This window comes from Psittacula echo (assembly GCF_963264785.1).
Source record: "Psittacula echo genome assembly, chromosome: 5".
Taxonomy (NCBI): Eukaryota; Metazoa; Chordata; class Aves; order Psittaciformes; family Psittacidae; genus Psittacula; species Psittacula echo.
The window spans coordinates 71,973,954-71,990,794 of NC_137739.1; the positions used below are offsets into that span (position 1 = coordinate 71,973,954).

At 37.3% G+C, this 16,841-nt stretch overlaps 1 protein-coding gene across 1 annotated transcript in view; it reads right to left on the minus strand.

Annotated features, from left to right (window-relative positions):
* SLC38A6 (solute carrier family 38 member 6) overlaps positions 1-16,841 on the minus strand; it is a gene marked incomplete at both ends in the record, with an annotated part of 39,114 nt that overhangs the window by 15,138 nt on the left and 7,135 nt on the right. The window contains 2 exons of the mRNA XM_080619508.1: positions 3,723-3,801; positions 14,983-15,022. Coding sequence (XP_080475634.1) covers positions 3,723-3,801; positions 14,983-15,022 — 119 coding nt within the window. The remainder of the gene's footprint in view (positions 1-3,722; positions 3,802-14,982; positions 15,023-16,841) is intronic.

Below are 16,841 nucleotides of genomic sequence, written 5' to 3' on the forward strand. Positions count from 1 at the left end.
GAGGTGTATGAAGTTAACACATTTAAAAAAAACCCTATTCAAATATATTTTACTTCAAAGTATCAAAATCTCATCTGCAAATTGAGGAAAGTATAGATGGGTAAGTTGTTAAGAAAACAGAAAGATCTTGAGGGTGGCTCCCTCTAACTGGCAATAACCATATCCTGTCCTGATAAACATCTTGCACATCAGTCTCCGACTTTACTACCTATAAACACCTTGGCCTTTGACCTTCAAGTTTATTTAGTCCAGGATATGGTTAGCACCTAATAAACAGGCAGCACCTCAAGTTATCATAAGGAAAGTAGCATAACACCTGTGTTAAAAAAAATAAAAATCACGGTATATATATATTAAATAGTGGCATACATCATGGACAACCACTCGTGACACTTTTTGTTTGAAAAAACCCACACTACATAAGCAGAGAAATTTCAAGTCTGAGGGCATCTTCACCACATCAAAATTAAAGTAACCTAGAAGTCCGCATTAAAAATTACTCAAAATATATCACTCTTAAAAATAAAAAATATACTACTAGCCCAGGTCTGCTACTGCTACAGTGAGAAAGCAGCTTTCTGAGATCAGCTCCCTGCTATAGTATTCTTCACATTTCTACACATTTAGCATACATGTATTTTTAAACTTTTTCTTTCTGTATGGTGCATTTTCAGATTAGAAGGAATAGTAACACAGCAATAGGCAAAAGTATAATGAATGTTGCACTAGATGTACATGTGGGACCTCTGGTTTAAGTCTCCCAATTCCAAATATGCAGGAAATCCACAGTTGCCATCGTAGCTCACAAGCTCAGCAGGACAGAGGAAAATTTATTTTGGTTACTTCATGGTAAATGAAAAAACATTTTTTTGGGGTCAGGGGAGTGGTGAGGGTGGGGGAGGAAGACTGCAATGAGGTGATGGGAAGGAGAAAACAATTTCGTAACCCTCTTATTTTTTGGAATACCAATTCTTTTATTTAAAAGATCTCATAAAATCTGAAGAGTGGACCATTTACTAGTTAGCAATAAATGTGCCCATTTTCCCCTCAAAATACTGTGGTAGAAGTACACTTATTTTCCAAAAGAGAATAAATGTTTTGACATTGTCTTTAAAATCAGTTTGATCTGCAAATATAATCCTATATGATAAAAGCGTTCCAAATATGAAATATGGAATATAAATCCTTGACTCTACTGAAACTGCTTTGGCATGCAGATGTTCCTCCACCTCCCCCATATTTTAAATAAAAGCAGACATTTATAAATCTCTTTAATTTCATTCCTGAATGCAACAGGACAAGAGATTCATACGTTCTAAATTAGGATCATACTCTCAGTCCATATCAATTATATAACACACAAGTAAGACAACTTAATTGCATCAATCATATCCTCCTGACAGGGTCATTAAATGTTAACAGAGGGCTCACAAATTACAACTTTTTAACACAATCCTCATTTGAAACTACATTCACGTCATCAAAACTACATGGAATTCTTGTTACACAGACAGACAAACATCTCATCTCACAATTAACAAGTGCTCATGCTGTATGGTTTTGGTTTTTAATAAAGACACCAAGATGCATTACACACTGGCTCAGAGCCTTTCAAACACATGCACACCTGCTAACTTTCATCTATAAAAATAATCCACTGTGTAAAACATTCTTTAAATGGCTTTCCCAAATGTATGGCTTGAGACGGTTTATGCATATAAAATATTTTCACAGATAGTCTGACACTATTGATACATTCTTACTACAGTTAAACATAAGTTCTGCACCCAAATTAAGGAGTATCAGATATTATAATGACTTAACAAAAACAGAATAGTTGCACAACCACATCTGGTTCAGCCGGTGTCCAGCTGAAGTTTGATTAAGCTAGTCATTATTTATGCCCTTTCCATAAATAAGTTGCTAGTTAGGCTTAATATTTGATTACCTATTTTTGATGAACCATTTCCTGCAATTAAAAAAATGGTCAGTAAAAAACTACTCTTAAAATCTGTGAAGAAATACACAGAAAAAAAGGATTATGATCTACCATGGCAATTAATCTAGCAAAAGATATGAAATACAGATGTGGGCATACAGAGCAGGTAAGCAGCATGCACGTACCTGAAATACTCCTTGACCATGGACTGTGTTTGAAACAATCATTTGGGCAAAGAACACAGAAGTCAAATTGTGTCAAATAAATATCTCAATGGAAGAACTCTCAATAACAGAGGCAGAAACAGGACAAGACCCAGCTGACATTCAGCTTACCACTTAGGCTGTGGCTACTACTCCTGTGGACAATTTCAGCTCTTTCTAAATGCAGAGTATTTTAGAACTTCATTCCTATCTTAAACTGCAATTTCAGCTAAGGAAGAAGTATAGATGGTAGCAGTGCTGACAGCACACTGAGCACTATTACAACATTTCAGGTGATTTGCAATATCTAGTTAAACCACTATAACCTGTCTGCATGTTCACCAGTGTTTGCATCCAGAGATCTGTGCTAGGACCTTGATAAACAAAGCGTCACCTTGCATAAACAGCGCTGACATAAAATTAAAAGCAGTAGTGACATTATGTGCTAAATTTGGGGACAGACAGACTGGAACGCATGCTCAGTACCGCTGTGTATGATGAGTGGAGTTAAAAGCATGATCTTGAAGGATAACGCAATAGCACCTCAATCAAAAACTTATGACTACCACACCTGCAAGAGGTAGTTAGCTGACTCAAAATAACATATACACATAAAACATAACAGTTAAAGGAAAAAGAAGTCTCTTACCAAAAACGTATTATTGCAAGGGCCAGGAGGACAGAAAGCAAGATTACCACGACCTCTCTTTTCTCAAAATGGTCGTTATAAAATGGAAAACTTTTAAATGGCAAGATATAAAATGAATTAAAGTATCTTTTAAAAACCTAATTTTGAACTGAAAATTCACCCACAACATTCAGGAATAATACAGGCACCACACAGCCTTGAGACAATTTCACCACATGTCAACCCAGAGAAAATTTCAAGCTCAAAATACCTGAAAATAGCAGTTTGGGAAAACGGCTGTAACACAATCTAAGATATACACTGCTCTGAATAACAGCAGCGCTGGGACAACTCTAACAAGATATCTCAGTGCTGATGCTGCAATGTTTGTCTCAGCACAGATATTTTTTGTTACAGTTCTGATAGAAATCCGAGGGACATGCTCCTTACATACAGCTCTCTTTACTGGAAGCCAAGTTAGGGAACTATAAACCAAGTCTGGAAAACTGGCATTTTTCCCAAGACAAGTCCAATTACTGGAGCAAGACAGCAAAATACTGAAATTCAAATGTCTGATGGTTTTTGTACTGTGGTTTTGAAATATGTGAAGTGATAACATGACAGCAGTTTAAATGTTTCTCCTCCTCTCCCGCCTGTCCCCTTCTGCTTCTCCTTTTAAATTTTTACAGAAGAGAGATTCCTGTAGATGGAAGTTTTGCCAGACTTTAAGGTCATCTGATAGGAAATCGTAAGGGAAAAATCACGCTCTATGTGTTTGTGCTGCACAAGGCTTACACATGCCGAATACATTTTGTATTCCAAGAACTTCTGTAAATAGTTTTTTCAGCACATGAGATCAGAGGGAAGTGTCAGTATCCATCTCCTTCAGGAGTACTGAGCTACTTGTTCCTTCAAGACAAATACAGAACACGTATGAAACATTTTTCCTTACCCACTCTCATCTTCACTGAAGAACCCCGCAACAGCACCAGGAAGTTCAGATTTGACAATTAAAAGGTAAGATGACATAGCTGAAAACAGAAGCAAAACAGATTTAGTAGAGGGATACCAGTATCTCTGGTTGTACCAACTAGCATGTTTTAACCACAGTTACGACTGGAACATCTCAGTTATATATTAGACACCATGGCACCAGAATCAATTTATTTTCTCATGTGTTTCCTTTAAAAATAGCTGCAAATCCTCGAGTACTGTATTCATGTTAGTTGATGCCTCCAAAGAGATTGTTACAATGTGAGACTTGAAACGAGGAAAACATAGTCTAAAAGACTGAAAGGCAGAACAATATAAAATATAGACCTGACCTTTTACCTGGGAATACGGACCTACCGGCTAGAGACAGCCTACTCAGCTGCAGCAGTTCTTGCCCTTTATTATTTTTAAGACATCATTAATGACAAGTGTATATAATAAGATTTATTTCTATCAGTACAATACAGGTTTTTAAAAGAGTCAGTTTCTATTGTTGTTTGATTGCTGCTGTACTAAATGAATACATGACAGAAAGGTAAAGAATAGGACTTGAGAGAGAGTTCTGGGTTTTTTTTATATACTGCACGGCTCAGCAAGAGGATTATCAGTGATAGATCTCCACTCCTCATGCTAAACCCCCCACCAAGATGATCCCAACAATAACATCAACTGCAAAACTATACAGGAACTGCAAATCAGAAGAGAAATTGTTAGTTACGCTTGAGGAGTGTCAACTTGAGATTATTCATAATTCTATTCTGAAGAAAGCAACAATGCATACACATAAATCCAAAGGCTACTTCACTGTATCACTTTTCTCCTTTAATGTATAGAGGACTCAAATGCACAAATGAAAGGGTTTTTAAATTAAAACTTATACCAACCTGATACCTTCACATACTGTTGTGTCATTTTTCTTTTACATGAGAAGCAAGTGTTTATATGAATTAAAAAACAGATTTTACTGAGAATTACTCAGAAAAATCAAGCTTTAGAACAGCTTCAGTGAGTATCAGAACCTAGATGAAACTAATTCCATCCTTCAGCAGCAAGTAATTTTAGTAACATGCCAACGAAAGTTTACTTACACTTAAAGCTTGTCAAAAAACCATCTGTTGTATACAAATTTTACTGTTCTGCATTTACTAGTTCTTTAGAATTTCACAGCAGTGTGTTTATCACTGCTTTAAAACATACATTTTAAAAAGCTAAATCAGCAAACTTCCATAAACTGATTTCTGAATAAGTTTGTGAGGTTTTTTTTTTTAAAGGCATATTTTGAACCTTAAAAATCCCATGCGTACCCATACACTGCTGCACTACAGCAGTTAATGTTAAATTCTGAAGAAAGGTAATGTGATCTCTATAAAAAAAGTGAATTCTATTAATACAAAGTGACACCTACCTACCGCAAGGTTAAATTAAAACCATTTGGTAGGTCACTAAATAAGGGAATATTCACTTCTGACTAATTAAAAGCTCTGTTTTTTCCAGTATTCAAGTGTATTTCCCTGTTGACATGTAGCTGTCAGTTGTGTCTGGTGAGGTATTTATCTTCAGCCCTGATTTTACTCTCCTATTTGCATACAACAGGATATAGATTTAACCACAGAGAACCTTACTGCATGCATATTTCTCAATCACCAGAATTTGTAAGTAAATTAACACAATTTTTCACGCTAAGCTACAGGCAGATGCATATTTCACCCTAAGCAAAGGCAGATTTTTTAAAAATTCAGTGGGGCAAGCAAAAGAAGAAAAATTCCTTTAAACTATAATGCAACTTTATGTACCCATTTGCCTTCTTTCTTGTATTATACAATACTTTACACACAAGCAAGCCACAATTTTCATTTCTTTATGTCATTCAGAAAGATTTCAAAATTGCTTCTTTTGCAGCCTCAGCTGCAGAAAGCTTCAAATTAATTTCCAGCTCAGATTTCCTCCTAATATGCAATCTGTCACTCTTCCTTTGCATTCCTATTAGCCTCTGGCTAATCATTTGATCACTTACCCTTTGTTGTGTGCTTACTCTTTGTTTTTAAAAGAGGAGTCCAATTTCACTGAATTCCAGTCCTAAGAAGGGAGCCAATCATGCACCAAGAAACTTGCACATGTTAAACATTTGTATGCAACTTTCTTCGGGCATATGGGAAACAATCTCACATAGTATGGGTTGTTGGGGTTTCGCCCCCCCCCCCCTCCAGTTTATATTCTCTTGTTTGTTCTAGAAGATGAATAAATACCCTGATGCTTAGACAAGACATTAACCTTGCACATAAACCTGACTGGGATACAGTTTAAAAAGTCAAATCCTGCTTTTTCCCTCACTTAACAACCACAGCTGTAATTCTCCTCAGAAGCAGCAGCTCCTTGTAGCTTTACTCAGCATGAAAGAAGAGACACTAACCACTGTATAACTCAAACAGACTACAAAGTGAGGAAAGAACATTGTTAGTTTGTTTTTTTAAAGCTGAAACCAAAGCAAAAAAAACATCTTCAAAAAGAGCATAACCACTTGAAAAAATTATCTCAAGTAGGAATAAAGAGTGACAGACAAAAAGTCATGTATTCTTTGCTCCATATAAGAAATTTTACTGAACTTCCTGACGCCCACCACGACCAAAGCAATGCCAAGTTATATAGCAAAAATTAAACATCAGCTATCCTTGGCAGACTTAATGTGTAACGGAAGGAAGAGATTACAGAGTCACAAGGCTGAACTGTGACACAAGTAGAACCAAGTAGAACACAAAGAGCATACCTTGTGCTTTGATTTATTCCACTTTGAAATATTGACTTCCTCTGTCATTCTGTAAATAACTTCAGTGTTTCAATGGCTAACTTCTGAGGCACCTTTTATCACATACAAAAATTACAATACACCTACACTCCCCTTCAGAAGTCAAACCGTCAAAAAAAATTAGTAAGTGTCAGAAGCAACATTCCGTTCAGAGCTCACCCCTGTGGACTCTGTGCAAGCACACAGTACAATGGAGCAGAACTTACTGCTCTTGTAACACATTTTCATCCTCTAAATTAAGAAAGAATGTTATGTTTTCTTTATGTCACCTCTTTGCAACATGAGGTATCTATCTTTAGCACTGAATGTGCCAGGTTTCCTGCAGAACAAATGGTGTACAACGATGGAGTTTGAGGCTTTAGCAATACGCAGATGCAGCAAGTACTAACCTATGACAATGCGAGCAACCTTCAGATAGTGACTTCTAATTTTTAGGTCCTTACTCTGCATATATGATGTTATTTAAAAATAATTCTCAGCATGCACTAAGAGCTACCTGATGGAGAACTAAGCAGGTCTGAACTTCTCAACAGCCCATGACACAGAAATGCCATAAAACAGTATTCAGCAGAAATAAAAATTACCAATTCATCATTCAATAGGCTATCAACTGTCTTGAAAGCAGCAAAAAATTACATACTTAAAATACACATCACTTTGCCATGTTCTAAAAATTGGTATTAAGCTCTTTGGCAGAAAAAAAATTATAATTATGTTTGTTAAAATATAAAACACTTCTTTTACACTTTCATTATTATAACCTGTAGTGCCACCACAAGATATGACTCTCTATAAATACACATACCATGCATACATTATTCAGAATATCCTTATTGTGCTACAATATTGTTTAACACTGAAAATACTTGCCCCTACCTGAAAAACAAACAAACCAACCAATCAACCATAAGTTGCTGCAGAAAAGGGAAGCCAAGGTTGTATTTTTAAAATCGTTCAAAAACTACGTCTTCTGAAGTGGCCCAGTATTAAAATCAAACATGTTGAGTGGCTTTTTGGTCACCAGAACACGCGTCATAACTTTTCCTCATTATCCTACCCCAAAAGAAATCAATTACTTAAGTCTATAGCAATTACGCTGGAGAAACATGTACATTAAACTTACGTGTAAAAAAAATACACCATATTGCTTCCTTAGAAAATGACTGGTGATAAATCCCTTCAAACCATTTAATTGAAGGGACTGAATCTAACTCTTCTGGTTAGTTTTTCTAACCTACCTCTACAGCTGATCATATTAAAGCGCTATAAAGATGTCTTACATTATTAAGCCCTGTGCAAAAATGGAACCAAGCTACCCCCCAAACTTCAGAAAGGAGAAAATAAGGGGCTGGAGAAAAAGAGAGTGTATCACTACAGCCAAACTGGCTCTTCAGCTCCTGCTTCAAAAAAGAGGGATGCCAATCTGGGAGTCGGGAAAAGCAGACAGAGCAATCTTGAGCCTCATCTGGAGGAATACCAGGTAAGGCAGAGATTCCTCACAAATGCCCAGAGATAACAAAGATAAACGAAAATGCTTGTAACTCTCATTCTCTAAACATTTCAGTCAGTAAGATCCCAATTTCTCCCAAAATACTGAAAAGATTAGAGGCTGAGAGACAGAAATAGCAGAATAAACACTACCAGTTGCTACACACTCCAGCCCAACCAAGCTGGATCCTCTTTAGCAACTGTATGTGACAAACCTCTCTGGGCTCATGTCTCCCTTTGCTGGTATGAAGTTTGTTTAAAATTGAATACAAAGAAAGAAAGTGAAATGAGAGGATTTTCAGCAAGCGCCCATTCTTCCTGTCAAAGAATTAGAATGGAATAGCAAGATAGGCAGTACTTCAGTATCGCAGTGAGCTCCTCTTAAGTAATTTGAATTGTGGAAACACCAGAGATGATGCATGGATGCTGCTGAAAACCATCAACTATTACAGCCCCCACACCATATGGCCTTAAGAGTATGCTCCTTTGTTTTCACTTTAAAAATCAAAAATATGAGGGATTCATTGCAAGAAGTCTTCCAATTACCTGATGTACTGGCTTTAGTATTTCCTCTTTGTGGAAGGTTAAGGAAAAGAAAACATCTTTGGATTATTTGTTTTTAAATACAGATGTAGAATAGAGTGTGTAAAAGGAGATGGAATGCTTGTTCATATCGAGAAGTTTTGAGAACAGAAACAGGTTGTCAACTTCTTTGCTAGTCTTCACATTACGGACACTCATCCTGCTGATTTTATGTTCCCCTGCTTCCCTGTCCTTCTAAATTTAGCTTTTATCTGAAATATGGTGGAATTCACCTAGGGCAAACTTACCAAAAAAAAAAAAAAAAAAATCCTTCTTATTCCATGGGGAACATGTGGGCAGCAGATTTATTTTGGTAAAAATTCATTAGTTCAATTGTATTTGCACAGTTTATTTGTACAGTTATGCTAATAAAACTGAAAGGTTTTCTACACAGACCATCATACATTCCATTCTGAAAAATAGCTGCAGGTTGGGATTTTTGTTGTTTGGGTGGGTTGGTTTGTTTTGTTGTTTGGGTTTTGTTTGGCTGCTTTTTGGTTGTTTTTTTTTGTGTGTGTGTGTTTTGATTTTTTTTTTTTTTTTTTTTTTGGGGGGGGTGGTGGTGGTAGCTTTGTTCCATTACTAAATTCTTTAAAGCAAGCTTAATATTCCTTACATTACCAAACCTTCCAACCACCATCATTCACTGTAATACAAAAACACAACAGCATGTCATCAGTTGTTAAATTAGTACAGGAGCTGACAAACCTGCCCTTAATTAAGGCAGCTCTGCACTGGAAATCCTCATTTTGAACCAGTAAGGATAATTAGGCTTTCAGGTCAAAAGCAAACCACACTGCAAAAACAAACACTCGAGTTTGTTTCAAAACAGAATTAGATTTCCCATACTTAAAGGAAGATCAGTAATTTCTTCAGGTATTGAGGACACAGGTCTCAGCATGTAACAAGCTGTGTTTTGTTCTTCCATGATTTGCACCATGCATCTACCTTCAAAGTTTGTAGAGTATTGTACTCTGCTTACAAAAGAAGGTTATTCCCACCCACTCCAATCTCAAAAACATAAGTGCTCCGTTTAAATTTGAGACAAATTTTGTAATTCCTTTTGAAGCTGTATTTCAGAAGGGATGAACTGTAGGTAAAAACCTGTCAAAATAAATAAACAAAACACCACCAAAATAAGAAACAACAAACAAATCCCCCCTCAAAAAAAAAAAAAAAAAAAAAAAAAACAAACAACAAACAAAACAACAAAACACCACCACAAGAAAATAACTTGCAAAACCAAAATGCCCACTTAACTTGACAAAACAATGTCTTTTTTAGTCCATGCACAGCATTTCTGCATACTAAGTCACAGAAAGCACACATGTACTCCCCAAACAGATCTGCAAGTTAAATACTCGGTAGTTTACCTCGCGGAAAGTCCAGGGGGGTATGAGGAAGGCAGGAGGCTGCCGGCGGTCTCCGAGGCGCCCGGCTGCCGGCAGCTCCGCGGGGCGGCCCCGGGGTGCGCAGCCAGCCGAGGCCAGCAGATGGTGGTGCGGGAGCGGGGCCGGGCCTCGCCATCCCCACAGGCTGCCCTCACGTACACACAGGCTTCTTTCCCGTGCCTACACCTCTCCATTTGTTTCGAGAAGCTTGAAAACATAAGCGCTATCCAAATGTAAATACATATCTAGCATGGATTACAATTATAGCAGGGTTTCCGTGTGTTGGCTGTCATGCTGACTGCATTAACAGGCCATAAAATCCAGCCAAAGAACTGCATCTCCCATCAGAACTAATCCTGTAACTTCAGTTTGCTGCCCACAGCATTCAGGCAGACCCGAGGATAAAACACCAGGGATACGGAACAATCTTTTTTCCTCATTACTTCTTCTTATGAAGAAGAAAACCACATACTTTTGAGGACATGTTAATTACAAAATATTGAAACAAAATCTGCAAGCACCAGCCACAGAAATTGAACTTAATTAAACTGCATTTATACTCGAAAGCAAGTACTTCTTTATAAAACTAAGGTAGCTGTCCAGAAAGCTCAGTTCCAAGGAGTGACTGCAATGATGACCAGGGTACAAGCCAAGGAAGTCAAATTACTCACACTGAGCTGCAGCACAAGCGCTCCCTGCTCATCTCAGCCCATTGTAAGAAAATGAGAAAAAAATGAAGCCTGTTGCAAAAAGTCCTCAGGCAGACCACCTATGCTACATAGTGACACTGCAGGTTCTACTGTTGCACTTAACCCCACTGCTAATAAGTTTTAAATAATTAAACTCATGTTCTCAGCAGTTCCAATTTACATTTGTATGTATCACAGCTACCAGACTTTCCAGGCGCGGCCATACCTCCCTAGAACGGTGACCTTCCCCTGATACCAGCCCGCAGCTCAGAGAAGAATGCTGTAAAACTCTCCGCATACTTCCTGCTAGACCTCAATGCTGAAGATTTGTTAGTGTTGGCAACAGGCTAATAGCTGCTCTTGTGCGATACTTCACTGTGCTTGTCTCCATTTTTCCACCAGCCTAATTCCTTCTCTAACATTGTTACATATGCTTTGAGATTTCTACCGATTTTCCTTCAGACACAGCTGTGGACTGTCCTTTTCAGTCACATCTGCAGCGAGGACAATTCCAGAAGGAGAAACGCCTATCTTCCTTTTTGGAAAGGAAATGCCTATCTTTCCTCTTTGGAAAGCATCTAGGAAGCTCACAGAACTTCCATGGCAAGAGAAGGGAAGGGCTGTGTGACACCAAGCCATGGCTTTGCCCACTGTGCCTCATCCATCACTTCCTAGAAGCACAACACTATTAAAACAATGGCAGGGAGACCTTCCAACTCCAGTCACTCTGGGAAGGATGACAAACTGCTAGCAGAGCTGGCAGAGCCATGTAATTCAAGTTTTCGATAGCAGCTTCTCTTGCTCCTTCTGCACCTCCAGGCATACAGCTTCCCCAAGGATGCTCTCGCTTAAAGCATTTGATATCTTGTCTGCACAGCAGTCAAGAAATGGACATTTTGAAGATCACTCCACTTAAAAACAAGGGGTGAAAGGAAAGGGCTGGGAGGAGTGGACACAATAGCCTGGTAGCTATTGATAATTTTCATTTCTAGTGTCCACTTTGCTACCCCACAGACACACTAACTAGCTCTTTCAAGAACAAGGCACTTCACATATAAATCACTAGTTATTTAGATTAAATGTCTGCTGAACTGGGAAGAACCACTGACAAATAGGACAATATAAAACTAAGTTGCACTGGCCATCCTATTCAACCTTTTGGTTTCACTTTATTAACAAATATCTATATTGCAAGAACAAGTACCTATTCATATGAGGAAAACTAGGCAAATAGTCTCGAAGTTTAATCACTCTAAGCTAAGAATTTGTATATATTCCATGAAGTCTTTCAGTCACATCTAAGATTACCTTAATTTACATTTGGATATTGCAAAGTTAATGCATTATCCTGATGCACCCTTAATTAATCCTTGGTACTTCATTTGTGATACTTGGATTGACATAACACAAAGTGTTCCAAGAGATGATTAAAAATCTGCAGGAAAGTTGAGCACTCATGTTAGAGATACAAGTTAAAACTCCAAGCAGTGTACATGAAATAATCTTTTTTTTAGCTTTTAAATTCCAAATTTGACCAACAGGTGCTTTTCTGTAGCTGTACAAACTTTTTTTTTTCTCCTTTGGGTATCCTGGTAGTAGAAAAATCAACTTCCCTATCTACACAAATCCGTAACTGTATGCAATCAGGACGCCAAATTCAAACTTGCACTTCAAGCTTTCTTTTTAAAAAGCCAAAGATGACAAATTAGAACACATAGCTATATTAAAATGATTACTAAAACACTCTCTTCACCACAAATGAATGTAAATAGCTTCCGCACTTAAATTATTTTTAGAAGGGATCAGTCCAAACTGTATAAAAGCTCAGACTAGATGCAGATAGTGACAATAGCCCTAGTAAAGTTGCTTATTTTAACCACAAACCATCATTCATTATCTCATGCTCCCCAATCACTTCTGAAATAAGATACCGTATGATGCAACGTACCCAGGTCTGATGATGGAAGAGCTAACAGAAAACAATTTTATTTTTAGCCTTACTCTGAAATCAAAGACACTGACAGAGGCTGGATGTCTGCCTGACTGGCATGGTGCTGCTGCTTCCTTCAAATGGATAGAAACCAAAAAGAACAGAACACCCAAAGTGCACTAAGGGCAGAACCCACATTTAACATTTAATTCCAGCATGGCTCCCATTCAGAATAACCTATGCTCCACAGTTCCACCACTCCCGTTTAAAATTTGCAAAAGGGCCAGAAAGACAAGAAAAAAAATCCCTTTCTTTCTATGCATTTCTTCAAGAGTTAAGGCTCTGTGAGAGGTACAGAACTCTGCAGTACAGTTATCCTCAAAGACGATTCCTGACACTGCTACTCTGCTGAGTTGGACTGTGGCATCACAGGACTCTGCCAAAAGCAGTTGTTAAGGAGAGAAAAAACACAGCCAGTGAGCTCTGTCCCCAAACAGAAATCTAAATACTATACAGAAGCTGTGACAGCTCCTTGCAATGACAGCAACAATAAATCTTCTGTATGGGAGAAGGTGCCAGGGAGGCTCAACCTGCAATTCATATTTCCACAGATCACTGTTCCTCACAGACTGGGGCATGTTTAGGCACTACTAGCACCAAATCAGAGAAGGATAATCAGCTTTCTCTTTTCAGTGCATTTGAAAACAAACTGATCTTTGCAAGTGAACATACTGGATGCATGAACCATCTCAATGAAAAATATTTTGCCCCTGAAACCAGAACCAAACCAAAATTTTGAAAGCTTCCATCAAAATGAGGTTACTAAAAATATTTGACAGAAGAGTTTCAACTTTCAAAACCCTACGTTTTAACTAGTTAAAAGGAAAACTGCTGGTTGGCAAACCAGGCCCAACTTGTTGGCAGAGAAGGCCACTGTAGAAGATGAAGCGGTTTGATAGTGTCCTGCTTGCACTAGTTTGGGGCTCTACAGTAAATGAGCTGAATTTTATTGAAAATGACACAGAGAAGGTCATGAACTGCTATGAGGAAGAAAGGAGAGTCATATTTCCTTTGACCACAGAGTCTTGTACACAATCTCAGAGAGTTTGGAACCTGTACTGTGTATTTCTCCTTCTCCAGCACTGTTCATTTATTCACTGAAATAGGGATGGAAATTAACAAATCTGTTTGCTGCTACAGAATATCTTCTAAATCCTGTATGAGTAAATAATCCATCTTGGAATTAGTATGTTCACTCCTGCCTGAAACTAATGCTTAGCTTTTTAAAGCAATTTCAATTAGACAGTTCTTATTACTGGAGCTTTTAGTATAAGAAAATATTCCAATTTTAACAAAAGCAGATATCTAGTCTAATTGTAGGTCTGTACAGTTACAAAACCCAGCAGTCACTAATTGTCTGGACTTGGCAGGTAATCCTAAAGGAAATCACAACAGCACTGGAATGCTGTTTCCTTCTGTCAATGGATGTGGACATGTGCATCTTCTTGTGGATAGGGGACAGAGGAGGAGCTTTCACATAATTCCATCATCTAAAAGAAGGTATCCAAAACAATGATGACCAAATAAAAATTGATTTTTTTCTGTTAAACAATGTCTACTTTCAGACATTTCTAAGGGCATTTCTAACTAACTGTTAAGGATGTGAACATACCTGAGTAAGAGTTTAAATGCTTAGGTGATTTTTTTAATACAAAGACAGCTAGTGTTATTTTATTATGCCATGCACTAAGGAAGACAAAATAATACTACCATTAATGTGACTGGACAACCCAGCATATGACAACATAGATTATCAGCCCACATGATGGAAGTCAGCAAACTAAACAATTCCCCAAAACCCCAAAGTACTGAACTAACAAAATAAAAAGCTACCATTAATAAAGAACATACGAAGCTTCATGACTAACTATTCAGTTGTTATACAATCACTAAAATGAATAAGTGATTTCTAACAGCAGAAAAGAAAACACATGATATGATAAAGAGTAACTATCAGATGCAAATGTATGGAACAGCAGACAGGAGATTATGCTTCCTCAGTCAATTCCAACTAGCAATGCCAGCTATAATGGATGTGTTCCACATCCTGTGACACAGTATCAGGCATACAATCCAGCCTCAGAAGTTCCCCCATCTACCCCACGACTACAGCACTTCCACTTAGCTTGATCACGTAAGCCTTTTCTTTAAGTTTTCTATCATTTTAATCAGGCTTTTAAGAACACTTCCATCTAATTAGTGCCTTTGGTGTTTGTGGAGCTTTGTAGACTGCAGAGATTATACTCTGCTAATATTGAGCATATGAAGTTTCTTACCTCCAATATTCTGGATAATTATTGTAGTTGCAACAAGGACCTATAAAAAAAAAAAAAAAAGATTTCTTTAGAAAGAGTAAGGATAACTAAAATCGTATGTCTATGGCAGCCATAAACCACATATGTATTATCTTAAACAGACCAGATGTAACAGCAATAACTAGTACTGAAAGAAAGGGCATCTTTTCTTTAGTGAAGAGTTTAACATATGGAAGTTAATGCAAACTAAAATGAATATGAAAGCAGAAAGTCTCCCCCAAAAGACTACACTTTCATTCTGAAGTGACAAAAAAGAAGTTATAGCAAGAAGCCTGTTCTGCAGAAGATGTGGTTTTTACATCACTGAAAACATTTAATCCCATTCTCATTCACATTAGGTGAGTGCAAATGAAAATGATCATTCACCTCTGAAAAGACTATCAGCCAGCAGAGATCTGTACAAGCTAGTTCCTCACTCCAAAAACCTGAACATTTTTAACTGTCAGGAATGTCATTATTTTTTTTAAACTTGTAAACTATGTAGACTTTTCTTTAGCATTTTTGATTATTCACACTGGACTGATGTCCCTGCCCATGGCATGGGGGTTGAAACCAGATGATCTTAAGGTCCTTTCCAACCCTAACTATTCTATAATTCTATGATACTGAAGTAGAAATGATCACAAGCTATTAAAATATTTGTATGAATCCAAAGAATTAACTTCCAACTGAAAATAACAACCATAAAAGTGTCTAAAGTTTTCCCAGCATTTCTCTTCAGTTCAGTTCTACAATAGTACGATCATCTAGCAGAGTTTTTACCTACTGCTGCTCTTGATATAGGAGGACGTTCCTACATAAGTGCTACCACTAAGTCAACTTGGAAAAAACTAAGCCACAGTTAAGAGAAGAAAAGTAAATGTGCACTTTTGAATTACTTTTTGAATACTTTTGAATTGCCTTTTTTTTTTTTAATTAATCAGCTAGAAAATCATATCAGAGTTTAAATTAATCCAAAGTCAGTTCAAAAGTCACCAGATTAAGGGAAAAAAAAAATAAAATAAAAAAAATAGTATGACATCTTGGAATTTGCCATAGCTGGAAACAAATACTTCATGCTTTTGGAAAGGGAGAATCAGCAAACTTCCAACAGCAGAAAACCACCAATCTCACAAATCTCCAAAAAATGTTTGACAGGAAATCACCTTAAGGTTGAATAACTGCTGAACTTCAAGATCAGTTAACCAGTAGCTTACTGTCAACCTAAGATTTCAGTTTAAATAAGGTCTTGCAGCAGTCTGTCTGTATCACTAGGAAATAACTCAGGTGAGGGAAGAGTAAGTACTACTTTAAAGAAGAAAGGAAAAAAAAAAGCCACCTGTGCCTGACTGAGACAAGGAGCATTTAGGAACAGGATGAGAATTCAGAATGGCTGTGGTAAACCAGAAAAAAGTCTAAGAATCAACAAGATCCATGAAAAACAATGCATTCAGAAAATGTATCTCATAAATATATGATTTATGACTTATTACACTGCAAATAGAAAATAGTCTGAGATAACAAAGCCAGTAGTTTGAGGCACTCACAGAAACAGCAAATCTTGCTTTGGGATGTAGTACCTACCAGCCATGTTCTATCTAAAGTACAGTCAAGTTCTCAGACACCTTACTGTGTTCCGTTTCACAGGCAAGTTTTAAGAAAGATCTACAAATATCAAAGAGACTTCAACAGAGAAAGGTAAGTGTTCCAGAAAACATCAGTTCAGCAGGAAGGTTTGGTAGACTTTGGTTAATTATTTTATCAAAACAACAGCTTCCCAACCTAGAAATATTCCAGTGCTTTCCATGCACACTGAAAATAAGACTGGATATTTTTTAGCA